The 21706-nt window shown below is 31.9% G+C and overlaps 1 protein-coding gene across 2 annotated transcripts in view; it reads right to left on the bottom strand.

The window, feature by feature from the left end:
• LOC129957063 (Golgi resident protein GCP60-like) overlaps window positions 1–21706 on the bottom strand; it is a 65357-nt gene that overhangs the window by 10802 nt on the left and 32849 nt on the right. For both annotated transcript variants that reach the window (XM_056069199.1, XM_056069200.1), the window contains exon 5: window positions 1572–1659. In XM_056069199.1, coding sequence (XP_055925174.1) covers window positions 1572–1659 — 88 coding nt within the window. The remainder of the gene's footprint in view (window positions 1–1571; window positions 1660–21706) is intronic.

The following is a 21706-nucleotide window of genomic DNA, read 5'->3' as shown; positions in this document are numbered from 1 at the left end:
AAATCTTATCAGTTTGATAAACATTACAACTTGACTATGGAAATTGATATTCATAAATCCTTCAATATTATCTCACAAAAATTATTCTTGCATTATTTTAAATTCAACAAATTATCTTTTTAATGACATCAATTTCATTTCCCTACAATTCTTATCCTAATTTTTTATAAATTTAATCTGATGCACAGTCTTTAACAGATGAAATTCAAATTCATCCAACACCCTGTTTTTGCCAATGTTAAAAATGAGATTTAAAAAATTGCTTTCTTTGAACATTAGTTTTGAAGTAGGATTTTTGCATCTGCTTTTATTCTGTAATTTATACACTTTTTAATTTACATGCATAGTAACCTGTAATAGAATAATTCAAGTAAATTCTAGTTTTTCAACCTTATCAAATAGAAAGATAAATTTTTTTTAAAAAAATGCATTATCCTTATTAATAGTTTAACAGTAAAAAAAACAAAAACAAAAAAAAACAATAATCTGGTTGTCAAATGTAGCTACTTTGATGTAATTAATAAATGTTTCAATACATCTTTGGATTACATAGGACTTTTATAATTAAATAACTTCAGTTTTAAATCTTAAGATTTTTATATGTTATATCAATTGTAAATTTTTAAAGTGAAATTCAAATATATCATTTAATTTTTTAAAGAATATGAATCATATATGTAACATTAATTAAAAAAAATAAGAGAAGTGATAAATTTTTGAAATAAGTGCAATGGACACTACATAATAATTATAATTAGAGTGTAATTGTTAGTGGACAATAAACAGTAATAATATTTGTAGTGGACACTACAATTCTCTCCATTTTCAATAAAAAGTAGGCATATATCAAACCCTCTAATTAGTGTTGTGGAATTTTATATGATAAGATGGAACAAAACTAATTTTCTAGAAATCCAAGAATTCTCTGAATAGTAAAATATTTTTCTCCCTAAGCAAAGATTTGTAAGCATGATGAACATTATACAGCCTCATGATGAAATTATTCACATCTTTCCTTTATTATTCCAATCAACATATGGTCATAAAGAAGATTATTCATTAAAATTGAATAATGATTGTATAATCCAAGAAATTTAATTAAAAAACAAACTACTTCCAAAAAAATCATTTAAACAATTTCTGAAAAGATATGTAAAATCAAAAGTCCAAAAGGAAAATGGCAAGGCTTCTACAAATTCAATGGGAATTTTTTTTTTTTTTTTAAATCTTGTTTTTAGAAGCTTGTTATTCAGATGCAATATCATCCTCTTTCTTTTTTTCTAAGTGATACTACAGGAATACATCTTTCAAATTGTTAGACAGTACTGTAATTTTAAAATCAAAAAGAAAAAAAAAATCTTATTTGCTTTTTCCCCCTTGATCTTTTAAAGGGGAATAAATAATTTCAAAATATTTCAGTGATTGCCCTCTAAATAAATGTAAATTATAATTTTTAATATAACGAATAATTATTCAATCTATACCAATGACAAACATCAATTAAATGTAAAATTCAAATGCACAAAAGGAACTATCGTCATTTTTCTATGCCAGAATATCAAAATTGGTACCTGTTCTGGATCACCAGGAAACTGTTTCTCAGCATATGCCTTGAACTGGTGAAATGTTTGCCTGTTTAAGGCTTCTTGTATAAGCCTCCTAGAAAATAAATTTTAGCTATAAATAACTTTAAACAATGTATAATAGATTTTTAAAAATGACAAACACAATAAATAATCAAGATTATGACTTTTATAAATGACATTATAAAATCCAACTTTGCAACCATATGTTTATTTGTAAATAATCATGTAACATTTTATGCACGTGTATTATGAAGCAATGTTCCCTACTGAGCAAGATTTGTGTCTAAATTGTTCCAGCAAAAATTAGTAACCATGCTATTGTTTACAAATCATGAATTAAGAGATTTCAAACTCAACTATTATAACTATTAAAATAAATCAACACAGTTCACAAATAGGAAAATAAAAAAAAAGTTTGCACTGATTAAAGAAAAAAAAAGTTTAAAATTTTAATTAATTTAAAAAATCAATTACAAAGAATTTATAAATAAATTTTTTTAAATCAAATTATTACAAAAACAAAATGATTTTATACAGTTAGCAAAGACAAATCTGAATTGAGATAAAATCATAAATATAACTAGCATTCAGCAAAGAAAATATAAATTTTCCAAATCTGTGGATAATTTTGAAATACTAATGAAGAAAAAATCAAATTGCTCTTGAAAGTTTTATGATAGAAAATAAATGAAAAATTTTTAATAATGAGGTTAGTTATGATTCCAGTTGACAATATAGAAAAAGATAAGGAATGCATCATGAAGTCTAGTTAAATCCTGGATTTAATCTTAATTAATTTAAAATTGTCTAATATATAAAAAAGAATTTATTTCAAACATAAATCATCAATGTCTTACAATAAATAACCATTCCATTTTTTAAGAAAAATTAAAATGAACTATAAAAATTAATTAATCAAAAATTTATCAATTCACACATTATAAAACAGGTTTATTTTAATGCATTTGTTATTTTATAATAAGAGACAAAAAATATAAAGTCAGCATTCTTTTAAGATTGTTAATTAGATAAACTAACATTAACAGCTGCTTAGTTTATTTAGTTACTGCTTAGCTATTCTGTTTAGTTCTTATGTTTAGTTAAGATTAAGTTTTATTATGTTTATGTTCAAGAGTTAAAAGAAAAAAAAAGGGGGAATATCTGTTTCACTATACATCTGATACTGGTTATTATTGTGTCTTTTAATTTCATATTATATATGCTGTTTTTCATCCTCTCTGTCGTCCTTTATGTACCTAAAACCCCTTTCATTTAGGTGGAGCTAGTGAGGATTAAGCAAATAAATAATCAAACGAGCAGGAATAGCAAAAAAATGTTTAAAACGTTATTGAGAAAACTGCAAATGTAAATAGTGTTTTCTTTTTTTTAATGTTCTAACCGATTATTATTACAAATAAGTTCATTAATCAATTTAAAATTCTTCTGAAATCGTTGTTTTCCTTATTGATTTTTGAAATTAAAATATTTAATCGATTTCCGATAATAACAGATTTTTAAATTTAAATACAAAACTAGTTAAATGCGGATAGATGATAAATATAATAAATTATTTTACATGCTCCAGGAATAGCAGAAACAAATTTTACAATAAAATATATGTTCTTTTCCGTTTTTTAATATTTTCTTATATTATTTCCAAAAAATAACATGCTTACACATCTAGAACAAAACATTACTATATAATCATATTAATACTGGTTTACCATTTATAATTTGCTAAAATATATAAGAAATTATGGATGGTATAATATTTACACGAGAGGGATTAAAAAGTTCTGACAATGCCTGGCTAGATGAAAATCCCCGTAACTAGGTCAAGAACATGTTGGATGCATCCCCTCACATTTCCCCACTTGGTTTTCAAAACCCATTTACACCTACTCAAACTAGAAAAAATATCGTCTGCTCAGTTTCGATAGCAAACGACTTTTGCATATTTTAGTTTGAGATTACATTACAATTCTAACATATTACAACATTTAGAAACCGATCGCATAACCGACTGGAACAACGATAATGTATAACACAGCAGAACTACTTTGGTTATGAAACAATATTTCTCATAAATTTATCCTTGAAAAAAATTGAGAAATATTATTTAAAAAGAAATGAAACAAAATTTTTAAATACCTTGAAGATTTTCTTCATAGATTATGATCGAACGATTCCATGGGAGAAAAAAATACCGACCGATTCTACTGAATAAAACACGTCAACGGACTACTACGCTTTTCACGAGCGCCGCGTTGGAGGCAATTACGCAAAAAAGGACAAAAAGAAGCCTGTAGCTCATTTAGTTCATTGTAAGGACACAAAAGGACAGTGTTTTTCCATCCATTCATTTCCATTCGCAGCCGGCGGAGTTCCAGCTTTCAACCATCCGGCCGATATCCAGCTGCGAAGTGGATCGATGAACTTGCGCGCACTGACTGCTTTCTATTCCGGTGTTTTTAAGGATCTGTTTACCTCCAGCAGGGGTCGTCCACAAAATGATTAAACTATTTAGCTTGGTGGGATTAACAGATTGAGAGAAAGAAAAATTTAAGGAACTCTTTAGAGTATATTTTACTATAGAATTTCCGGTAACTTTTAATCAATTTCGGAGGTAACATACAATTCTATATGAAGTAGTGATTCTTGTATAATTAATGTAGGTTCTTTTCAATTGATTTTGATTAATTTAATAATTAGTTATTAAGCAATAATTAACAGTTCTTTTATATGAATATATTATTATTTTTAAAAAGAAATTTTGATTACGAAATTCATAAATTTCAATTAATTTTCTTAAGAATTTTAAAATTTTCTCAACTATAATTGCTGCATCCGTTAATCTCGTAAATAAAGATTTTAACAGTTGAGACTAAGAATTAAAAAGTTACAGTAAATTTAAATGTCAATAAATACATACCAGCCGCCTTCGGCGATCAGTTTTTCGCCCACGATATCAATAGCATTAATTTAATAATGTTTATCAGTTTTGATGAATATAATCTTATCACACCAAATGAATAATATTTTAAACAATAGACATAGAGCATACTGATTTATCAGCTATGCGCATAACGTGAAAAAATTAATCAGAGAATTCGACCCAGTCGTTAAAGTAGAGGTTATGTAAAAAAAACTGTAGTTTTAAAGTTACTGTAATTTCGCGATTGCTCGAAAATGGGAGGGAGAGGATGACAAAGGCCAGAAGACTATTATTGATTTATCTTGAGATCATAACCTTCTATTGAAATAGAAACTGGTGAAATCAGTACAGTATTCAGGGCTGGAGCACTTTGTCGCAAGTTAACCCCCCCCCCCCTCCATACAGTGGTGCAAACGAAAATGCTGGGTGATAGCGAGCGGGCAAGGACCGTTGCGGCATATCTAAGAGTATTGAGCTTTTATACCTAAAATTCCCAATTAAAAATTTCAGCAATTACAATACTTAAACTTAGTATACAATAAATTTGTGGAAGAAATAAAAATGATTATAGTCTGTGTATTTTCTGTAGACGGTTCAAGGTCACATTTTCTACCTCGTTTTTGGTTGTCTGGTACCAGTCACGTCGTAGAAAATGTGACCTTGAACCGCCTACAGATAATACACATACTATAGTTTATGGTATTATATCTATATACATGTGTACTGTGGTGCTTATCAATGTAAATACATTTACTGACGCTCTTTAAGAGTTTTCATTCATTAAAACTTTCTATATTATATTCTGAGTGGATAATACTACATGTGGCGCAAAAACTGCTCTGTTTGATGTTTATTTATCTTTTCCCTCTTCTAAGAAATTGTATTTTTGAAACTACTTTCTTCTTCTCAACCTTAAATATTATCATACAAATTAATATTGTAATTACAAAAATTTAATAAGCACTTTCTTCTCAGACTTTCTAGCATTTGTAAAAAGAAACCATCAAGAAAAAATATTTAAATAAAAAATAAAAAATTCATATACAATAATCTTTTAAACTTATTATTTATTTCTAAATTTTATTGGCAGGGAGATAAGATTGGCAGGGATATTGATATTGAAAAATAAATTTCTTCAATACAAAAATGTAAAAAAAACTTAAGTTTAAGTTTAGACTTATGTTTTAAAAATACAAAACATTTAAAACATAAGTTTCACTTTTATCAGATGTTATATGACTTACCATCACTCTCCCTCCTTATTTATAAATATTATTGAGAACCACCGGAAATGGTTTCCCACAACTTTTTTTTTTTTTTTGTCCCTCTAATAAAAATATTTCCCAGCCCCGCATAAACCTGTGAGCACTGAATAAAACAGTTAATATCAGAACTGCTCAGATTTTTATTCTCAGATTCACACATGAGAATTGTATGCTTTGTAGTATAATAAAAAATAACAAAAACAGTACTTGAGAATTAAGGGCACAGCAATGGCGATCATTAATTACGAAATATCAATCTTCGCCTTGAATCTAACGTACAATCAACGGCGATTAATCGCATGCGATTAAGTACCAGAAAATCGAATTGTATTTTGGATACCATATTCCGTCCAGTTGGAATCAAAATTTGATGTAAAACTACAAAGAGAGTCACAAGATCACATATATGATTTCATTTATTATTATGTTTACATGTAGGCGAAAGGAAATATTGACTAACAGTCAGTCTCTTGGAAGATTTAAATCCAAATTTGCATTTGGATCTGCATTTCAGATGCTTACTCTGCATATCAAATTTTATTTATCTGGATCATTTCGTTTTCTAGTTCTAGTTTTCATTTATACCCGGACAGTTGGGTAGACAGTGAGGCAGGCGGACTTCCTCAGAATAGATTTTGTTTAAAATTTGACAAAAATCAACAAATTTAGTGTTAAAACTACAAGCCAAATTTCATCCATCTAGTTCAAAGAGTTTAGAAGTTATCGAGCCCAGAGACAGACAGACAAACATAATTTCTAAAAAAATGTTTGTCGGATTCACAGAGTTTTGAAACTTGGAGATTCGCCAAAAAAGATCCAGTTCAAATTTGTTGAAGATTACAATACTTTTTTTTAATATATAGTTCGAATTCAAGAAAGTACAAAGCAAGTAAGTAAATAAAAATGTACGAACTTTAAGGGACACATTACCTATCACTAATTTAAAACAAAAGTATAAGACGTACATTAGCAAACCATCCCTTACTGTTCCAACAAACTAGAAAGAGAAAGCAGCAACAAACGCTACAAAAACTCGATCAATTGCACAGCTATAAAATCATCATAGAAGAAATTCAATTAACTGATTATGACCTTCGATGTGATAACATACTTTCAAAATCACATCACGCAAGAATACGATCAATAATTTTCATTAGTCTCAATGCAAAAACAATACATGTTCTTGATCGTAATTCTTAATAGGCTCTTGAAAAAGTAATCAATGCTGATATTACATACAGGATGATCAAGAAATAACAGGAGGTGTTCGCAGCCCTATAGCATGTTATGTACTGGACAAAACATAATAAAACTTGGCCACCATACTCATTAAAGTATGCAATTTCAATTTATCAAGGAAAAAAAAAATGGTACCAAAAAACACCGATGGGGAATTCCTGGCGCTGCGATCGAAAGCTCTATTATATAATTTGCTTATACGGGTACTTTGTGACATGACATTGAAAATAAAAGGAAGGTGTAGTGATTGGATTTTGAAGCGTTAAGAAAATAAACGTTCATAGATGGCGCTAGGCAACTAGCGCGAGTGTAATTCAAAGAGTGATGTCATTCGAGTGTTGGCTCTTGGTGGAGAAGGAGTTACTGAGCAGAGTAACTCGAACGAATCTGAAATAAATCTGTTAAGTTTTCTATTTGCCTAATTTTTTTCAAAGCACTCACGAACCAGCCACGACAGAAGGGTTGCAGGAATTCGTGTCATTCTGCAAGAATTCGCCCGTCTATTACGTTGTCACTACGTGAACGCGCCTTATTAGTCAAGCTGTTTTATCAGAGGAATGAAAATGTCAGTACTGCTCTTCGTGAATACCGGCGGTTAAAACAGTTACGTAGAGGACCCATGACCATAATTAATTTGCGAAGAATGGTTGAAAGATTTGAAACAACAGGAATTCCAGATGTGCAACCAGGCTGAGGATGTAAAGGTATCAAGCAGAAACAAGTTGAAGAAGTTGCAACAGCCGTTATGGATCAGGCGATAGCTAATAAGCAGGTTACCAACAGTGTACGCTCAATACCACGACAAACAGATACCCCGTTTTCGATGATGCAGAAGATATTACGTAAGATCCTGAAATTTAATCCATAAGATAACAACACACATTAATTGATGACACAATCTGAATCTTGCCAATTTCTGTTTGTGAGGCTTTTCTGGATCACTTGAAAGGTGTTGTGTATCAAGGACATGTTCCTGACATTCCTACTTTAAAAGATCAAATAACGTTACATGTCAGACGAATAACTGCCAATATGCTGCGAGCCACCGTCGAAAACCTCGTGTAAATCATGCAATTTTTGGAACATCCAGTTGGTGTCACTTTGAGCCAAATTTATAAATTGCTATAATAAACGTTTTGCATTGGTATTTGGTGTGTTGCTACTTACTGTTTCCATTGGCAGTTATGTATTCTTTTCCCACTTATTATGGATTTGCAGCGTCAGGATTTCCCCTATCAGCGTTTTCATGTACTATTTTTTTCTTTTAAATCAAAAATGCATATTTTAATGTGTATGGTGGCCATATTTTATTACATTTCGTCCAGTATATAACACACTACAGGGCTCCGAACACCTCCTGTTATTTCTTGATCACCCTGTATATCTGTTATCGGAAAAGAATGAAATCCGGCATTCTATAGAATGTCTAGGCGTTGTATTTAATGCCTAAAACTAGCCGGCAATGTATGAAACGATTCATATTTCATACATTTTCTAGGCACTCAATAAAATACCGAATGAGAAATCGGCAAAGTATGAAATGCATCTTCGATTCCTGTTTCGAAAAATATGGATGAGATTTCCGTTTCTGATACCCGCTGTATGTGTGTAAAGGAAACGAGTAATAACATGCATGCAAAAAGAGTCGTAAAAAAAATCATATCTTCTGTGGTCATGTTAGTAAAGATGATGAAATGGATATTTCGTGCGTCCTTTGTTTCAAAACTGAAAATGCTACTGAAGGTAAAATAATCTAAAATCAATCTGGAAATACAAGCAAAAAATGAAAATGAATTCAAGAAAAAAGAAGAGGGGGGGGCAAATCGTCGACAATGGGTGAGGGTGATTCGTGCAAAATATTGGCAGTTGTAATGAGTGTGACAGAAGAAGAGAGAGACAGAATTCACTTCATGCCCTAAGAATTGCTTAGAATTGAAGATAGCGCTGACCACACACCAGTCAATTGCAATTGCTTAGTCCAGTGGAAGCGGGCAGGGATTCGTCAAATGTATGTGTAAAACAAAGTGCCAAAATATGAAATGTTTTTGCGTGAAAAATGTAATGAAGTGTAATTCAAAATGTCATTCAAACCTACAATGTTGCAATAAGTAGGTTCATTTTAATTTCTTATTTCTTCATATGAAAATTTTGTTTCAATAGTAACATTCCCCGTTTTCCAGTACTGATAAGACATTGTGTTGTACTGATTCATTGTGTCATCGCTATGGTCTTGCATCTGTTCATTAGCGACTACAATGAAAGACCACATATGGAATTCCTCGTCCCAGAGGTATTGATAGTACCTTTAAAGAGAAAGGGGTGTCCAAACATCTGGATGCTAGATGTTTCTCTTTGTGAAAGGACCTTCCCACGACCCACTGGCGCCGCGGAGAGAGCATATGGCTAAACCCCAATTGGCCGAAGGAGAGCTCAAATGACCAATGTAAATTAAGAGGCGGAAATTGTCACCAAAATAAAAAGCGGAGATTTTTTTTTTTTTTTTTAGAAAGAGAGGAGAGACGAAACGAATTGCAGGAACTGTTGGACTACACCCACGAGTTCGGAGTCTGAGAAACTACCCCTGGAATGGTCGTGTTGACGAGATGAAGAACTGAGTTTCAAGAAAAACCTTCGATTTTGACTGTTGTTTCTCCTACTACAGGTGTAAATAACTATTTATTTAACCAAGATTAGATCAAGTTGTTCTTTGTATATATAGGGCTGTAAAATAAAGAATTGTCTGGAAATTCTGCTTCGTTACTTGATCAGTCTGGATCAGGACATTACACCCTTAATAAGAAAGGCATAAATTTTGTTTTGTACAACTTTCAATTTTCTTTATGTGTTTTGGATAAAATTTTTAAATGGCACTCTCATTATTTTTTTAGAATAACATTTGTATTTTTGAAGAATGCACGTCATTTATAAAATAGCCGTATCAGGACTTTTTTTCATACTTTGCCTAAATAGCATTTATCGTTCTATAGAATGCGTAGGTATTACATACATTGTCTAGGGAAAGTATTTAATAATTCTCATATTTCATACTTTGCCTTAAAGCACCCGGCATTATATATAATGCCTAAGCATTCTATAGAATGCCTTTGTTTCATATTTTGCCGGTATATAGAACACCTGATTTTTTTTTTTTTTTCCTTCACATTTGTTTTAAAAATTTCTACAAAATACACCAGCAAGAAACATTAAACTTGCAGAAAGTTTGATTTGAATTTATTGATACATGATTAAAAACCACAAGGAGTGGTTTTGCCGAAACTTTTTGGCATTCTCTCCAATAAAGGCCTTATCCCCCACTTCCTGCACAAAATTGTAAACCTGAAATAAGGCTGCGAATACCGCACATGGCACTGGCGAATAATGAATACGAAATACAAATCTTTGGCGTAAATCTAGCATGAATGAACCTATCGTGTGAATATTCAATTTAGACGCCTTTTTTCCGACCAATTGATGGCAAAATTCGATACAGAACAGCAATCGCAGTCAATGGATTAATTACATACCGAATTCTATTGATTTAATTCACTTTGTTTAAGAGTTGTCGAGTTTACTTATATGCAGAAGTGCAGACAGACAGACAGTTAATCCTTTGTCTTCAAATTGAACCAAATCTATCAATCAACATTTTAAACGTTATATCTGTGTACCAAATTTTATCTATCAAACTCTTTATGTTTTATAGTTGTTAAGTTCACTTGTATTCGAACAATAGACAGACAGATTTCTTATGCTTTCAACATTTGATAGAAATCTACAAATTAAGAGAATAGTGTTCATTTCCATATACCAAATTTCATCAATCCAGCTCAAAGCGTTTTTGAATAATCCTGTTCATCGACAGGCAGGCATAATGTCAAAAATGTATTTTTCTAATTCAGAAAGAATTGAAACGTGAAGATTCGTCAAAATCTCGAGTATCAGCACAAAATGATACTCAAAATCTCGAGTATCAGCACAAAATGATACTCAAAATCTCGAGTATCAGACATAAGAAAGTACTGTAATCAAAATTCCATTACTATATTTTCTCTATACTTCGTATCCTAAAATGTAAAAAAAAGGAGAAACAGAATTTTTTTTTTAAAGAATATTCAGCATGGCACTTGAATCAATTTAAGACCACAAAATAACATTCTTGGAATATTTCGTTATTAAATTGAAACATAAGTCACCCAAGAAATTTTAATTAATACCAATTATATATTTTGCTAGCATATATTCAATATGTAATTTCTAAATTTCTAAAAAATAGATCTATCCAGAATATTTAAAAAACAACATTAAAAAGTTTGATTTCAGTTTGGTGATAAAAGTAAAAACACCTTTTAAATATTGTTACAAGCCTGCAAAGTTGCTTATCATCACGGTTAGTTGAATCACTGGAAAAATCGTTTTACAATCTGCGCTGTGGGTGCTGATCGGATGCCGTGTCACTAATCTTAGTGCTCGGTGACAAACTTAGCGACAAAATAGATATTGCTGGAAACTTCGAGAATTTTAACGATTCATCCAATAGGAACTGAGATATTCCTAAATGGTCCCGAACCTTCTCGGGCCGCCTCCCGGGAACTATAAAAGGCCGGCACTCTCAAGCTGCAAGGAATCGGAGTTGGAGTCGAAGACAAGTAACGAGTCGTCGAAAGGATAACAAAGCAACGGCGGAATAGTCCAGCGTTGTGTGCAGCTCAAGCGATTGCTGAACTGAGCTGTATGTCGAGTCCTTGTGTTTATTGTGGAAGCAGCATCGAGTCCTGTGAGGAGTAGCCAGTCGTGTAGTAGTGTGTCGATAGCTGAATACAGTTAATGCGAGGAGACAGTGGAGAATTGCAGCCGTTTGGAGAGACCGCAGAGTGAAGCTGTATTCTGTCTGGCTGCTTTGTGTACTGTGGATGTTATTACTACTGATTACGACTTGTGGGCTACTGTTTGTTGTAGTGTGCTGCTGTGTGTTTCCTGTATATATTCATCGGTTGTATATATACAGTGACTCAAAAAATTGAGAGTACACCTTACTTTTACTTCATGAATCCGACTTTCAATATAAATAACACATTACCGAGAAGTGCAAACATGATTTTATTTTTACACATAACAAATGGTTTAATTTAGAGTAAAAATAAAGGAAAATCAACGAAAAATTTTTAAATTGAAAATTTTCAGAAGCATTTTAAATAAACATACGCAGAATTTTGCCTCAAAAAATTGAGAATACACCAATGAAATTTTTGCAATATCACGCATAGAAATAAAGTGTCACTATTAAATTGCATGTCTTTTGGCTCTTATAATGGCCTCTAAACGTCATGGTACCGATTTGAACAATTTTTTGGTATTTGAAGATATTTTACCCCATTCTTCTTGCACCACTTGTTTTAAATGGGTTTTGTTTCTAGTTTTGTATGTTTGAACCCCTTTTTTGGGTATGGCTTACGAATATTCAATGGCATTGATGTCGGGGTATTGTGGTGGTGTGTGTAACTGGTATTTACAATAAAAAAGACACCATATTTTGAAGTTACGTGTATTCTGTTTGGGGTCGTTGTCTTACTGGAAAATGAAATTTCCATCTAAATACAAATTTTTAGTACTTTCCTTTAGATTGCTGCGAAGTATATCCCAGTAAACCGTATCATTTATAAGGCCATCTATAAAAATTAAATTTCCTATCCCGAATGAAGCCATGTAACCTCAAATCATCACGGAGTCACCATCATGTTTAACTGCAGGACGTAAATTTTTTGGATACAAAGCAATATTAGGCTTTCTCCATACAGTACTATGGTTGTCACTGCCAAAAATATTGAGGTTTCTTTCATTACTAAATATAGATTTCTTCCAAAGGTTATTGGTCTTCAATTGATGAGTCTTTGCAAACTTCAAATGCTTTTTCTGAATTTGCAAGCTAGTGAACGGTTTCTCTCTAACAATGCTACTTTTATATCCAGCTTGTTTAATGGCATTTAGCACAGTTTCTGCACTTACACTTCTGTCTATGATTTGAAAAGTTTCTGCAACAAGTTGAATGAACCATATGGTAGCAGCAATCTAAAGGAAAGTGTTAAAAATTTGGGTTTAGATGGAAATTCCATTTTCCAGTAAGACAACGACCCCAAACAGAGTGCACATAACGTCAAAATATGACATCTTTTTCATTGTAAACAACAGTTACACACACCACCACAGTACCCTGACATCAATGCCATTGAATATTCGTGGGGGATACTCGAAAAATTGGTTCAAAAATACAAAATTAGAAACAAAACCCATTTAAAACAAGTGGTGCAAGAAGAATGGGGTAAAATATCTTCAAATACCACCAAAAATGGGTCGAATCAGTACCATGACGATTAGAGACCATTATAAGAGCCAAAAGACATGCAATTTAATAGTGACACTTTGTTTCTATGCGTGATATTGCAAAAATTTCATTGGTGTATTCTCGATTTTTTGAGGCAAAATTCTGCGTATGTTTATTTAAAATGCTTCTGAAAATTTTCAATTTAGAAATTTTTCGTTGATTTTTCTTTATTTTTACTCTAAATTAAACCATTTATTATGTGTAAAAATGGAATTTCCATCTAAACCCAAATTTTTAACACTTTCCTTTAGATTGCTGCTACCATATGGTTCATCCAACTTTTTGCAGAAACTTTTCAAATCATAGGCAGAAGTGTAAGTGCTGAAACTGTGCTAAATGCCATTAAACAAGCTGGATATAAAAGTAGCATTGTTAGAGAGAAACCGTTCAACAGCTTGCAAATTCAGAAAAAGCGTTTGAAGTTTGCAAAAACTCATCAATTGAAGACCAATAACCTTTGGAAGAAATCTATATTTAGTAATGAAAGAAACCTCAACATTTTTGGCAGTGACAACCATCTTACTGTATGGAGAAAGCCTAATACTGCTTTGTATCCAAAAAATTTACGTCCTACAGTTAAACATGATGGTGACTCCGTGATGATTTGAGGTTACATGGCTTCATTCGGGGTAGGAAATTTAATTTTTATAGATGGCATTATAAATGATACGGTTTACTTGAATATACTTCGCAGCAATCTAAAGGAAAGTGCTAAAAATTTGGGTTTAAATGGAAATTTCATTTTCCAGTAAGACAACGACCCCAAACAGAATACACGTAACTTCAAAATATGGTGTCTTTTTCATTGTAAATACCAGTTACACACACCACCACAGTACCCCGACATCAATGCCATTGAATATTCGTGGGCCATACCCAAAAAAAGGGGTTCAAAGACACAAAATTAGAAACAAAACCCATTTAAAACAAGTGGTGCAAGAAGAATGGGGTAAAATATCTTCAAATACCACCAAAAATGGGTCAAATGACGTTTAGAGGCCATTATAAGAGCTAAAAGACATACAATTTAATAGTGACACTTTATTTTTATGCGTGATATTGGAAAAATTTCATTGGTGTACTCTCAATTTTTTGAGGCAAAATTCTGCGTATGTTTATTTAAAATGCTTCTGAAAATTTTCAATTTAGAAATTTTTCGTTGATTTTTCTTTATTTTTACTCTAAATTAAACCATTTATTATGTGTAAAAATGGAATTTCCATCTAAACCCAAATTTTTAACACTTTCCTTTAGATTGCTGCTACCATATGGTTCATCCAACTTTTTGCAGAAACTTTTCAAATCATAGGCAGAAGTGTAAGTGCTGAAACTGTGCTAAATGCCATTAAACAAGCTGGATATAAAAGTAGCATTGTTAGAGAGAAACCGTTCAACAGCTTGCAAATTCAGAAAAAGCGTTTGAAGTTTGCAAAAACTCATCAATTGAAGACCAATAACCTTTGGAAGAAATCTATATTTAGTAATGAAAGAAACCTCAACATTTTTGGCAGTGACAACCATCTTACTGTATGGAGAAAGCCTAATACTGCTTTGTATCCAAAAAATTTACGTCCTACAGTTAAACATGATGGTGACTCCGTGATGATTTGAGGTTACATAACTTCATTCGGGGTAGGAAATTTAATTTTTATAGATGGCATTATAAATGATACGGTTTACTTGAATATACTTCGCAGCAATCTAAAGGAAAGTGCTAAAAATTTGGGTTTAAATGGAAATTTCATTTTCCAGTAAGACAACGACCCCAAACAGAATACACGTAACTTCAAAATATGGTGTCTTTTTCATTGTAAATACCAGTTACACACACCACCACAGTACCCCGACATCAATGCCATTGAATATTCGTGGGCCATACCCAAAAAAAGGGGTTCAAAGACACAAAATTAGAAACAAAACCCATTTAAAACAAGTGGTGCAAGAAGAATGGGGTAAAATATCTTCAAATACCACCAAAAATGGGTCAAATGACGTTTAGAGGCCATTATAAGAGCTAAAAGACATACAATTTAATAGTGACACTTTATTTTTATGCGTGATATTGGAAAAATTTCATTGGTGTACTCTCAATTTTTTGAGGCAAAATTCTGCGTATGTTTATTTAAAATGCTTCTGAAAATTTTCAATTTAGAAATTTTTCGTTGATTTTTCTTTATTTTTACTCTAAATTAAACCATTTATTATGTGTAAAAATGGAATTTCCATCTAAACCCAAATTTTTAACACTTTCCTTTAGATTGCTGCTACCATATGGTTCATCCAACTTTTTGCAGAAACTTTTCAAATCATAGGCAGAAGTGTAAGTGCTGAAACTGTGCTAAATGCCATTAAACAAGCTGGATATAAAAGTAGCATTGTTAGAGAGAAACCGTTCAACAGCTTGCAAATTCAGAAAAAGCGTTTGAAGTTTGCAAAAACTCATCAATTGAAGACCAATAACCTTTGGAAGAAATCTATATTTAGTAATGAAAGAAACCTCAACATTTTTGGCAGTGACAACCATCTTACTGTATGGAGAAAGCCTAATACTGCTTTGTATCCAAAAAATTTACGTCCTACAGTTAAACATGATGGTGACTCCGTGATGATTTGAGGTTACATAACTTCATTCGGGGTAGGAAATTTAATTTTTATAGATGGCATTATAAATGATACGGTTTACTTGAATATACTTCGCAGCAATCTAAAGGAAAGTGCTAAAAATTTGGGTTTAAATGGAAATTTCATTTTCCAGTAAGACAACGACCCCAAACAGAATACACGTAACTTCAAAATATGGTGTCTTTTTCATTGTAAATACCAGTTACACACACCACCACAGTACCCCGACATCAATGCCATTGAATATTCGTGGGCCATACCCAAAAAAAGGGGTTCAAAGACACAAAATTAGAAACAAAACCCATTTAAAACAAGTGGTGCAAGAAGAATGGGGTAAAATATCTTCAAATACCACCAAAAATGGGTCAAATGACGTTTAGAGGCCATTATAAGAGCTAAAAGACATACAATTTAATAGTGACACTTTATTTTTATGCGTGATATTGGAAAAATTTCATTGGTGTACTCTCAATTTTTTGAGGCAAAATTCTGCGTATGTTTATTTAAAATGCTTCTGAAAATTTTCAATTTAGAAATTTTTCGTTGATTTTTCTTTATTTTTACTCTAAATTAAACCATTTGTTATGTGTAAAAATGGAATTTCCATCTAAACCCAAATTTTTAACACTTTCCTTTAGATTGCTGCTACCATATGGTTCATCCAACTTTTTGCAGAAACTTTTCAAATCATAGGCAGAAGTGTAAGTGCTGAAACTGTGCTAAATGCCATTAAACAAGCTGGATATAAAAGTAGCATTGTTAGAGAGAAACCGTTCAACAGCTTGCAAATTCAGAAAAAGCGTTTGAAGTTTGCAAAAACTCATCAATTGAAGACCAATAACCTTTGGAAGAAATCTATATTTAGTAATGAAAGAAACCTCAACATTTTTGGCAGTGACAACCATCTTACTGTATGGAGAAAGCCTAATACTGCTTTGTATCCAAAAAATTTACGTCCTACAGTTAAACATGATGGTGACTCCGTGATGATTTGAGGTTACATGGCTTCATTCGGGGTAGGAAATTTAATTTTTATAGATGGCATTATAAATGATACGGTTTACTTGAATATACTTCGCAGCAATCTAAAGGAAAGTGCTAAAAATTTGGGTTTAAATGGAAATTTCATTTTCCAGTAAGACAACGACCCCAAACAGAATACACGTAACTTCAAAATATGGTGTCTTTTTCATTGTAAATACCAGTTACACACACCACCACAGTACCCCGACATCAATGCCATTGAATATTCGTGGGCCATACCCCAAAAAAGGGGTTCAAAGACACAAAATTAGAAACAAAACCCATTTAAAACAAGTGGTGCAAGAAGAATGGGGTAAAATATCTTCAAATACCACCAAAAATGGGTCAAATGACGTTTAGAGGCCATTATAAGAGCTAAAAGACATACAATTTAATAGTGACACTTTATTTTTATGCGTGATATTGGAAAAATTTCATTGGTGTACTCTCAATTTTTTGAGGCAAAATTCTGCGTATGTTTATTTAAAATGCTTCTGAAAATTTTCAATTTAGAAATTTTTCGTTGATTTTTCTTTATTTTTACTCTAAATTAAACCATTTATTATGTGTAAAAATGGAATTTCCATCTAAACCCAAATTTTTAACACTTTCCTTTAGATTGCTGCTACCATATGGTTCATCCAACTTTTTGCAGAAACTTTTCAAATCATAGGCAGAAGTGTAAGTGCTGAAACTGTGCTAAATGCCATTAAACAAGCTGGATATAAAAGTAGCATTGTTAGAGAGAAACCGTTCAACAGCTTGCAAATTCAGAAAAAGCGTTTGAAGTTTGCAAAAACTCATCAATTGAAGACCAATAACCTTTGGAAGAAATCTATATTTAGTAATGAAAGAAACCTCAACATTTTTGGCAGTGACAACCATCTTACTGTATGGAGAAAGCCTAATACTGCTTTGTATCCAAAAAATTTACGTCCTACAGTTAAACATGATGGTGACTCCGTGATGATTTGAGGTTACATGGCTTCATTCGGGGTAGGAAATTTAATTTTTATAGATGGCATTATAAATGATACGGTTTACTTGAATATACTTCGCAGCAATCTAAAGGAAAGTGCTAAAAATTTGGGTTTAAATGGAAATTTCATTTTCCAGTAAGACAACGACCCCAAACAGAATACACGTAACTTCAAAATATGGTGTCTTTTTCATTGTAAATACCAGTTACACACACCACCACAGTACCCCGACATCAATGCCATTGAATATTCGTGGGCCATACCCCAAAAAAGGGGTTCAAAGACACAAAATTAGAAACAAAACCCATTTAAAACAAGTGGTGCAAGAAGAATGGGGTAAAATATCTTCAAATACCACCAAAAATGGGTCAAATGACGTTTAGAGGCCATTATAAGAGCTAAAAGACATACAATTTAATAGTGACACTTTATTTTTATGCGTGATATTGGAAAAATTTCATTGGTGTACTCTCAATTTTTTGAGGCAAAATTCTGCGTATGTTTATTTAAAATGCTTCTGAAAATTTTCAATTTAGAAATTTTTCGTTGATTTTTCTTTATTTTTACTCTAAATTAAACCATTTATTATGTGTAAAAATGGAATTTCCATCTAAACCCAAATTTTTAACACTTTCCTTTAGATTGCTGCTACCATATGGTTCATCCAACTTTTTGCAGAAACTTTTCAAATCATAGGCAGAAGTGTAAGTGCTGAAGCTGTGCTAAATGCCATTAAACAAGCTGGATATAAAAGTAGCATTGTTAGAGAGAAACCGTTCAACAGCTTGCAAATTCAGAAAAAACGTTTGAAGTTTGCAAAAACTCATCAATTGAAGACCAATAACCTTTGGAAGAAATCTATATTTAGTAATGAAAGAAACCTCAACATTTTTGGCAGTGACAACCATCTTACTGTATGGAGAAAGCCTAATACTGCTTTGTATCCAAAAAATTTACGTCCTACAGTTAAACATGATGGTGACTCCGTGATGATTTGAGGTTACATGGCTTCATTCGGGGTAGGAAATTTAATTTTTATAGATGACATTATAAATGATACGGTTTACTTGAATATACTTCGCAGCAATCTAAAGGAAAGTGCTAAAAATTTGGGTTTAAATGGAAATTTCATTTTCCAGTAAGACAACGACCCCAAACAGAATACACGTAACTTCAAAATATGGTGTCTTTTTCATTGTAAATACCAGTTACACACACCACCACAGTACCCCGACATCAATGCCATTGAATATTCGTGGGCCATACCCAAAAAAAGGGGTTCAAAGACAGAAAATTAGAAACAAAACCCATTTAAAACAAGTGGTGCAAGAAGAATGGGGTAAAATATCTTCAAATACCACCAAAAATGGGTCAAATGACGTTTAGAGGCCATTATAAGAGCTAAAAGACATACAATTTAATAGTGACACTTTATTTTTATGCGTGATATTGGAAAAATTTCATTGGTGTACTCTCAATTTTTTGAGGCAAAATTCTGCGTATGTTTATTTAAAATGCTTCTGAAAATTTTCAATTTAGAAATTTTTCGTTGATTTTTCTTTATTTTTACTCTAAATTAAACCATTTATTATGTGTAAAAATGGAATTTCCATCTAAACCCAAATTTTTAACACTTTCCTTTAGATTGCTGCTACCATATGGTTCATCCAACTTTTTGCAGAAACTTTTCAAATCATAGGCAGAAGTGTAAGTGCTGAAGCTGTGCTAAATGCCATTAAACAAGCTGGATATAAAAGTAGCATTGTTAGAGAGAAACCGTTCAACAGCTTGCAAATTCAGAAAAAGCGTTTGAAGTTTGCAAAAACTCATCAATTGAAGACCAATAACCTTTGGAAGAAATCTATATTTAGTAATGAAAGAAACCTCAACATTTTTGGCAGTGACAACCATCTTACTGTATGGAGAAAGCCTAATACTGCTTTGTATCCAAAAAATTTACGTCCTACAGTTAAACATGATGGTGACTCCGTGATGATTTGAGGTTACATGGCTTCATTCGGGGTAGGAAATTTAATTTTTATAGATGGCATTATAAATGATACGGTTTACTTGAATATACTTCGCAGCAATCTAAAGGAAAGTGCTAAAAATTTGGGTTTAAATGGAAATTTCATTTTCCAGTAAGACAACGACCCCAAACAGAATACACGTAACTTCAAAATATGGTGTCTTTTTCATTGTAAATACCAGTTACACACACCACCACAGTACCCCGACATCAATGCCATTGAATATTCGTGGGCCATACCCCAAAAAAGGGGTTCAAAGACACAAAATTAGAAACAAAACCCATTTAAAACAAGTGGTGCAAGAAGAATGGGGTAAAATATCTTCAAATACCACCAAAAATGGGTCAAATGACGTTTAGAGGCCATTATAAGAGCTAAAAGACATACAATTTAATAGTGACACTTTATTTTTATGCGTGATATTGGAAAAATTTCATTGGTGTACTCTCAATTTTTTGAGGCAAAATTCTGCGTATGTTTATTTAAAATGCTTCTGAAAATTTTCAATTTAGAAATTTTTCGTTGATTTTTCTTTATTTTTACTCTAAATTAAACCATTTATTATGTGTAAAAATGGAATTTCCATCTAAACCCAAATTTTTAACACTTTCCTTTAGATTGCTGCTACCATATGGTTCATCCAACTTTTTGCAGAAACTTTTCAAATCATAGGCAGAAGTGTAAGTGCTGAAACTGTGCTAAATGCCATTAAACAAGCTGGATATAAAAGTAGCATTGTTAGAGAGAAACCGTTCAACAGCTTGCAAATTCAGAAAAAGCGTTTGAAGTTTGCAAAAACTCATCAATTGAAGACCAATAACCTTTGGAAGAAATCTATATTTAGTAATGAAAGAAACCTCAACATTTTTGGCAGTGACAACCATCTTACTGTATGGAGAAAGCCTAATACTGCTTTGTATCCAAAAAATTTACGTCCTACAGTTAAACATGATGGTGACTCCGTGATGATTTGAGGTTACATGGCTTCATTCGGGGTAGGAAATTTAATTTTTATAGATGGCATTATAATTGATACGGTTTACTTGAATATACTTCGCAGCAATCTAAAGGAAAGTGCTAAAAATTTGGGTTTAAATGGAAATTTCATTTTCCAGTAAGACAACGACCCCAAACAGAATACACGTAACTTCAAAATATGGTGTCTTTTTCATTGTAAATACCAGTTACACACACCACCACAGTACCCCGACATCAATGCCATTGAATATTCGTGGGCCATACCCAAATAAAGGGGTTCAAAGACACAAAATTAGAAACAAAACCCATTTAAAACAAGTGGTGCAAGAAGAATGGGGTAAAATATCTCCAAATACCACCAAAAATGGGTCAAATGACGTTTAGAGGCCATTATAAGAGCTAAAAGACATACAATTTAATAGTGACACTTTATTTTTATGCGTGATATTGGAAAAATTTCATTGGTGTACTCTCAATTTTTTGAGGCAAAATTCTACGTATGTTTATTTAAAATGCTTCTGAAAATTTTCAATTTAGAAATTTTTCGTTGATTTTTCTTTATTTTTACTCTAAATTAAACCATTTGTTATGTGTAAAAATGGAATTTCCATCTAAACCCAAATTTTTAACACTTTCCTTTAGATTGCTGCTACCATATGGTTCATCCAA

This window comes from Argiope bruennichi, chromosome 11 (assembly GCF_947563725.1).
Source record: "Argiope bruennichi chromosome 11, qqArgBrue1.1, whole genome shotgun sequence".
In the NCBI taxonomy this organism is placed as follows: domain Eukaryota; kingdom Metazoa; phylum Arthropoda; class Arachnida; order Araneae; family Araneidae; genus Argiope; species Argiope bruennichi.
Note: the sequence above shows the minus strand (reverse complement) of the source record. Positions and strands in the feature narration are given on the sequence as shown.